At 47.6% G+C, this 7,953-nt stretch overlaps 2 protein-coding genes across 2 annotated transcripts in view; one reads left to right on the top strand and one right to left on the bottom strand.

Annotated features, from left to right (window-relative positions):
* Nucleotides 1–4,733, top strand: part of LOC109516637 (F-box/WD repeat-containing protein 7-like) — a 7,762-nt gene extending 3,029 nt beyond the window's left edge. Inside the window, exons 5-13 of the mRNA XM_019871355.1 lie at nucleotides 39–162; nucleotides 275–390; nucleotides 448–561; nucleotides 684–865; nucleotides 1,032–1,257; nucleotides 2,419–2,485; nucleotides 2,562–2,705; nucleotides 2,769–2,918; nucleotides 3,888–4,733. Of these exons, the coding sequence (XP_019726914.1) occupies nucleotides 39–162; nucleotides 275–390; nucleotides 448–561; nucleotides 684–865; nucleotides 1,032–1,257; nucleotides 2,419–2,485; nucleotides 2,562–2,705; nucleotides 2,769–2,918; nucleotides 3,888–4,069 (1,305 nt within the window). The 3' untranslated portion in view covers nucleotides 4,070–4,733. The remainder of the gene's footprint in view (nucleotides 1–38; nucleotides 163–274; nucleotides 391–447; nucleotides 562–683; nucleotides 866–1,031; nucleotides 1,258–2,418; nucleotides 2,486–2,561; nucleotides 2,706–2,768; nucleotides 2,919–3,887) is intronic.
* A 1-nt stretch (nucleotide 4,734) lies between these two features.
* Nucleotides 4,735–7,620, bottom strand: anapc10 (anaphase promoting complex subunit 10). Its single transcript, XM_019871356.1, has 5 exons — nucleotides 7,442–7,620; nucleotides 7,222–7,339; nucleotides 6,856–6,946; nucleotides 6,666–6,786; nucleotides 4,735–5,364 (listed from the first exon to the last, which is right to left on the bottom strand). The coding sequence occupies exons 2-5, from the start codon at nucleotides 7,334–7,336 to the stop codon at nucleotides 5,131–5,133; spliced, it is 561 nt and encodes a 186-aa protein (XP_019726915.1). The 5' UTR covers nucleotides 7,337–7,339; nucleotides 7,442–7,620; the 3' UTR covers nucleotides 4,735–5,130.
* Nucleotides 7,621–7,953: the final 333 nt, after the last annotated feature.

Raw genomic sequence — 7,953 nt, forward strand, 5'->3', positions numbered from 1 at the left:
GTGTGTGTGTGTGTGTGTGTGGGTGTGTGTGTCCTCAGCTGGCTCTGTATGTGCTGAACTTCCTGGCTCCCAGAGACCTGCTGCAGGCGGCTCAGACCTGCAGGTACTGGCGAATCCTGGCTGAGGACAACCTGCTGTGGAGGGAAAAGTGCCGCGAGGAAGGTGAGCCGGCCGCCTGGCGCGTGGGCTGGAGCACCTTCGTATGCGAAACCAGTCATCAAAACCACTGACATGTGTCATTTTTCATCTGATGTTTATTATCTGTCGTGCATAGACGTGTCCGAGTGCGCGTCACCTCGCCGCAGGAGCTGCGTCACGTGGAAGTCGACGTACATACGACAACACCGCATCGACAACAACTGGAGGAAAGGGGACGAGCGCCAGGCCAAGGTATGCGCACGAGCGCAGGCGCACACGTGAATAGGGACTGAGTGCATGTACCCACAGGTGCTGAAAGGTCACGACGACCACGTGATCACATGTCTCCAGTTCAGCGGTGACCTCATTGTCAGCGGCTCTGACGACAACACGCTCAAAGTGTGGTCGGCCATCACTGGCAAGGTGGGAGTATGTGCGCACGCGAGCGTCTGGGTGCCACATTGCCATTTATCGCGGGGTGTGCGCACTTTTGCAAATATGTTGCGTGTATTTCCTCAACTGTGCGTTTCTGGTGTTGTGGTCAGTGTTTGCGTACGCTGACGGGCCACACGGGCGGCGTGTGGTGCAGTCAGATGGCGGCCACCGCGGTGATCAGCGGCTCCACCGACCGGACGCTGCGTGTGTGGAACGCCGACAGTGGCCAATCCGTCCACGTACTGCACGGCCACACGTCTACCGTGCGCTGCATGCATCTCCACGGCAACCGGTAACAAAACGCCCAGGTCTTTGTACTTGACTTGCGCATTGGTTTTTGAGTTTTCGGACAACTTGTACTCCTTAGGTTGGAAAACGGATTCAGCGGCATGTTATGATAGGAGCGTCCGAGTTTTTTTCCAGGCGTGTGTGTGTGTGTGTGCTTGTTCGCCTTTCAGGGTGGTGTCGGGCTCCAGGGACACGACCGTGCGCGTGTGGGACGTGTCGAGCGGTCGCTGCGAGCACGTGCTGACGGGCCACGTGGCGGCCGTGCGCTGCGTCCAGTACGATGGACGCCGCGTGGTGTCGGGGGGCTACGACTACATGGTGAAGGTGTGGGACCCCCAAACGGAGGCGTGTCTCCACACTCTGCAGGGACATACCAACCGGGTGTATTCACTGCAGGTACACGTACACACACACACACACACACACACACACACACACACAAGAATCAAAGTGGGGAAATTCTTTGCTGTCCACAACATCATTTCCAGTAAATGTTTGTGTTGTCATTTGAAAGTGGGCATGCACTCACTTGGGTGGACCGACTCCATGAAAGACCCCATCGAAAGCTCCTCCCACACCACACCACATGAAAACAGTGAAACTCCTCTACAACGAAATTATGTTTGCAGCAAGAAATTTTTCACAACAGGGGACTTTTCACCATAGCAAATTTATCTCAGATTTAAACACACACAAACACATGTGGACTCTTTATTTTTATTCCAATAGTGCATAAGTATGAGCATAAACTTATTTGACACTTCATATAGCCAGTGTTAGAAAGAAAAAAGGGAAAGAAATTGCGACATTTACAATCAGCATTTACTTTCACGTACATCAATTTCTTCCATAATGTCTTTTATTTTGCTTCCTCCATCTTTCATTTTGATTACTTTTACCCTGTCTTCAAGCGTCAGAACTCTTCTTTTCTTAAGTCCTTGGCATGAAAAGGTCCGTTTTGTAGCCATTTTAGCAATGGAACGTTCGCGCTGCGTCTGAAACTAACAATAACAAATACTTCCTGGACTACTGCGCATGTGTAAACCACTGTGGTGTTTACTGTTGCCGTTTCCCAACAAAACAGTAGGAGTCGCTGGAGGCTGAGGTTGGATTAGACTTTTGCGGAAGGCTTGTTTTTGTTGTAGTGAATCTCGTTGCGAGGCAAGGGCAGAGAAAAAGATATCGTCTTACGCAACAGGGGGATTTTTCGTTGTAGGGGGAACAGAAAAGTGGAAATGGTTTTAATGCATGAAATTTTTTTCACACTAGGGGGTATTTTGTAGTTTTCGTTGTAGAGGAGTTTCACTGTATTCTTGGATTATCTGAGTGTGCCTTCATTGGAAGGGAGGGGAAACAATGTTGTCATGTCTCAAGATTTGTATTGATTACATATGAAAGTTTGACATTTGGGGAGATTTTTGCAAGAATCATGGAAGTCGATGCACAAGATTTGCTTTTGTGGGAGGCAAATGAAATATAACTTGAATGAAGATGACTTTGTCCTAATTGAGAACTTTGAAAGGCCCGATTCACATACTGTAGGTGTGCTTTATGCAGTTTGACGGCGTCTTCGTGGTTAGCGGCTCGCTTGACACGTCCATCCGAGTGTGGGACGCGGAAACAGGTGGGATGTTTGATGGAGGAATGGGCCGGCCTATGAAGAGCGGGCTATGATTTCCACCGGCCGTGTCTCCCCGCAGGCAGCTGCGTCCACACCCTGACGGGCCACCAGTCGCTAACCAGCGGGATGGAGCTGCGGGACCGCATCCTGGTGTCCGGCAACGCCGACTCCACCGTTCGCGTATGGGACATCCGGACGGGACGCTGTCTTCACACTCTGCAAGGTGAGGTCGTCGGCGCCGCGTAAATTGAGCCCATCATTGACGGTCCACCGTCGTCTCCGCCAGGTCCCAACAAGCACCGGTCGGCGGTGACGTGCCTGCAGTTCTGCCGAGGTCTGGTCCTGTCCAGCTCGGACGACGGTACGGTCAAACTGTGGGACCTCCAAACGGGCGCCTGGCTGCGTGACGTGGTAGCGCTGCCGAGCTGCGGATCCGGTAAGCAACCGTTTCCACACACCTTTGTGTTGCATGGGCCAGTGCTTCTCTAACCGTAGCTTGCAATCAATTTATAGTATGCATGATTATTAGCACTCCGAGTTAAAATATATCTATAGTTAAAAAAAAGCCTTAAAATGTTACTTTTTTTTTTTTTTTAAAGACGCATACTCCTATAACCAAAAATTGTACATGGTAAATTTCGTAGCGGACATTGTACTCTCATAAAGCTATTAGGTCCCAGTCCAAATACAGTAAAATGTACACTTTGAAGAGAGTACATTTTACTGGAAGTAGTCGATTCATTGTACTCCAAACGATTCAAATATTATATTGGATGAGAACATAAATCACTCACCCACATTTTACAATGATGTGCCCGGAGTACCGAGTGAAGAGATTTTGATCCATTCTGAAGATTCACTCCTGGTCCAGTGCCGCAAGTGTGACTGTAAAAATGAATGTAACAATTTTACTGTTTTTTTGTTTTTTTTTAATCATTGAAAATTAGCATGAATGTTAACAACCCACTCTTCTGTTGAGTGTCAACTTTTTCAAGACATTTATTTTCACTTTACAGGACTTTAAAGTTCAAAGAGTAACATTTACTCAGAATATGGTCAAGTGGTTAGCACGTTGACCTCACAGTGCAGAGGTCGTGGGTTTGATCCCGGCTCCGGCATTCCTGTGTGGAGTTTGCATGTTCTCCCCGGCCCTGTGTGGGTTTTCTCCGTGTACTCCGGTTTCCTCCTACATTTCAAAAACATGCATGACAGGCTGATTGAACACTCTAAATAGTCCCTCGGTGTGAGTGTGAGCGCGGATGGTTGTTCGTCTGTGTGTGCCCTGCGATTGGCAGGCAAACGGTTCAGGGTGTCCCCCGCCTACTGCCCGAAGACAAAAGTCATGAATCTAATAGCAGGTGTATGAACACGATAATCAATTCCATTCCCTCGGCGCGCCGGCCAGGTGGCGTGGTGTGGCGCATCAAGGCCTCCGACACCAGGCTGGTTTGCGCGGCCGGCAGCAGGATGGGCACCGAGGAGACCAAATTGCTGGTGCTGGACTTCGACCTGGACGAGCAGCAGACGGACCAGAAGGGACAGACCGAGTCGGACCAAGATTCCGTCGCGGAGGATTCCGTTCATTAAAAAGGGATTTTTCCGCCGGACCCGATCGCAAGGTGACCCGAGTTTTGAGGACGCAAAACATTTTCCAGCACCGGAAAGTGCTGACTTACTATTGCTGCTAATCAACTGGGAACTCGGCGTCGGACCGACAGCTGTGTTGTCATGGTCCGTATGGTTGACACTCCCCATTGCACGCTTTGCAGGGATCGTTTCCCTCTTTTGGCTCCCATCCATCAACGCACTTGTTAACTTTTCCGTGGCCAAAATATTGTGCTGTCATGAATTAGTGTGTTGTTTGGGGATTGAATTGCCTGTGAAGAGTGACAATGTGATTCCCCAATCAAAGTGTTTGAACTGAAATGCATAAGAATCATCTGATTATTCTTCATAACGAGAACTTTATAGCCACTGCCTGCCAGAAATGAAGCTAAATGCTTGCATCCACAAGACAGGCGCAGGTGTGTGTGTGTGTGCGTGTGTGTGTCAGGGCTGCAACTAACGAGTATTTTAATAATCGATTCATCTGTCAGTTGTTTTTTTTTTTTCTTTACATTTTATTAAATTCCCATCCCTTCATTCCAAAACAGGATCTTTCTGCTTTGGTCTGTGGCATCCGTCAGAAGATGGCGATGTTCGGTTTCCAAAGTCAAAGCAGATGTTTGAAAATGTCTTTATTTGAAAAAAACAAACAAAAAAAAAACGGTCTGCTTTCACAACGGACGTCAGAATAACTGGTGACAGTTTGAATTTGCAAGACAATGGACAAATTGAAGTCAATGTCGCGAAACGATTAATCGATTTGTTTGACAATTCATCAATTACTTGTCGCACCTGTCATGTGTGTGAGAGAGCTCATGTAAATAAAAGAAAAGCTTGTACAAATGCTTTTGGTACACAGTGCAAGATGTCAGTCAAGACGACTTTTTGAAAGATGTTGAATGTTGAGAAGAGGTTTATTTGGGTGCGAAAAAAAGGGGCACAGCTGTGGCAAAGGGCAAACAATTCAAAGTACAAAGAAGAAACAAGGTCAGCGCAAGTCATCGCGGCGACACGCGGCGGACGATTGCGCCATCCGCGGCGCATCACCTGATGGTCCGGTACATCATGAAGTCGACGGTGGTGCAAGGCGGGAACTTGCCCACGGAGCTCTCCTGCACCGGCGTGTACACTTTAATCTGCCGCATGTGCGTATCTCGGCCATTCTGGTGGTTGGCCAGCACGGCGATCTGGATCATGAAGGTCCGGACGGGCTCGTTGCTCAGCTGGTTCAGGAGCGACACGTGAATCCAACCGCTGGGCTCCACCATCTCCAACTGCTGCACGCACCAAGATGGAAAGAAGAGCAAACGGAAGACAGCCACATCAGGTACGTGTTCGCTCTCGCTCTCTGAATGACGTCAAGAAAGATCGAGTCCAAGTAGAGCAGGGGTGTCAAACTCATTTGACATTGTGGGCCACATACGGCCTCGGTAGAAGTCAAGTGGGCCGGACCATTAAAATTATACCATACTCTGCTATAAATAACCAAAATATCATGTACTTCCTTTGTTGGCAAAAGCATGTCGCTTCTCGGGACATACAAGTTCAGCCGCCTTCATCATGCATCGTTTAACAAAGTCACCGTTGGAATACGGCTTTGATGCTAATGCTATTTCGCTAGCTAGCAATTAGGTAGCTGGCTTTTACTGCTGTGTTGAGTCTGTCTCAGTGACCGACTGAGACTGCTGTTCTCTTCTTCTTCTGATCAAAACAATGTTGTCTTCTACTCTGATCAAAACAGTGTTCCCGTAGCGGATGATCCATGAATTGCAGCTTATTAAAAAATTCATTCCGTGTCATTTATGTATTTTTTTTACTTTTAAATTACCCTGCGGGCCTGATCGAACCTCCTTGGGGGCCGGTTCCGGCCCACGGGCCGTATGTTTGACACCACTGAAGTAGCACAATGCGGATAGACAATGTGCACTGTGTGGATTAGTTTGGTAAAACACAGTCAGCTTCAAGCAATACAATCTTATTATTGTGTTGCACAATTGTGCATTTGTTGAATGTCACACTATTATGCCACAGAAATTGACATGCGAGTTGATTTGAACTCAAAACATTTGTGTCTCACAATGAAATGAATAGAAATGCAATTAATCCATTCAAGCCCCCCCCCCCCAAAAAAAAATCAAATTTTTGTTGTGCATTTTAATGAGGAAAAATTACATTTCATATGCAGTGGATGCATTCGGAACCATTCACTCAATCCCAACTCCCGAATCACAGGCAAGTGAGGATGCTAGCCAAGCTAAAAGCTTATGATGGACAGACCCTCCCACCCCCTCCAGGCCACCCTGACAGCACTGGGCAGCTCCTTCAGCCAGAGACTGATACACCCGCGTTGCAAGAAGGAGACCTACTGCCACTCGTGCCTGCCGACTGCTGTCAGGCTATTAAATAGACAGACCTGAAACCCTCGACTTACCCCCACTCACCCATTTTTGAAATGCTTATATTTATATTTTATAATTATGTACTTTTTGTTCTTCTACTTCTCCCTTTCATAAATTTGCTGCTGTGAATTGGGAATTTCTCCATTGTGAGAAAAATAAGTTTTCTTATCTTATCTTACCCTGACTTCATGCAGGTCGTGGAAGTTGTTGCCCACTCTGACGGAGATCTTGCTGGGCGTGTAGCTCTCGTCTGACTTGTAGTCGGCGTATATGCACAACATCTTCACCATGGTCCTCCTCCTGTATGGACATAGCGGTGAGACAACAAAACGGTGTCGCACATACGGGAGCAAGGGCACTAGCACATACCTAAACTGGATGTTGACCAGATGCGGTTGGGATCCGTCAGACTGCCAATACGTCTCCAGGTTGTCGTCCCTCAGCTGGTCCACGCCGAACCCTGAGGGAGGGGCATAGCGGTCAGGTGGTGTCCGACCACGGCTGACATTGACCCGGATGAATGACAAACTTGCGTACTTTGGTTGGGTTTGCATCATTCTGGCCATTTTGCATGTTTCAGGTTATTGATACATTGTGCTCTCGGCGGGTCGTTATTTCTTATCGTTTTGTTATGTCAATGATTTCATGTTTGCTATTCCATTATCCTAATTTTTGGTTTTGTGGGGAAACCTCCACGGTCCTTGGGTTCTGAAACTTTTAGAGCTGCGTGCTGACCCGGTTTGCAGGAGGACAGCGACCACACAGCCTGTGAGCCGATCTCCCGAACGGTACCAGTCCGTTCCAGCTGCTTCGGATCGGCTCCGGGCGGCGTCTTGCTCGGCGTGGCCATTGTCTGATGAGGCAAAAAGGGAGAATGTGAGAGCACAAAGCGGACTAGATCAGGGTTAGAAAACTCCGGTCATAGAGAACACACATTTGCGTTGCTAGTTTTCACCTTTGTCAAGTCTGCAGTCAACGTTCCCGACTTCCGACGCAGTTTACGACGAGCCTCTGCTGCTTCTAATCATCATTTGATGTGGAAAAGTTGTGAAATTCCAATATTGCAATTCAAAATAACGCAGGAGACGCTTCTGCTCGTTGCTTTACTTATTTGAATGATTTTTGCGCTTGGCGTTAAACCAGCTTCACATGCATTACCGCCACCTTCCGAGCTGGAGGGGAAAGCAGTTGAACGGTATGAAGTTGCACAAATATGAACAGACTGTTCCTGCTGTTTTCCTCTGGTATTTACAATTATATAAATGGGAAGTCATGTTTAAAACGTATCTTATGTGATACTTGACTTTTTGCGGCCTCCTCAACCCAACCTTTGATAATGAAGAGAATGGAATGATGGATGGATTGATACATTTTATTTCTTCTTCAAGAATAAATGAAATGACTGGTAGATGTTTTGTTTTGCTCTAAGATTAGCTTTTCGGCATAAATGTTTTGCCTTGTGTTGTG

Source organism: Hippocampus comes, unplaced genomic scaffold, assembly GCF_001891065.2.
Source record: "Hippocampus comes isolate QL1 unplaced genomic scaffold, H_comes_QL1_v1.1 scaffold83, whole genome shotgun sequence".
Taxonomy (NCBI): domain Eukaryota; kingdom Metazoa; phylum Chordata; class Actinopteri; order Syngnathiformes; family Syngnathidae; genus Hippocampus; species Hippocampus comes.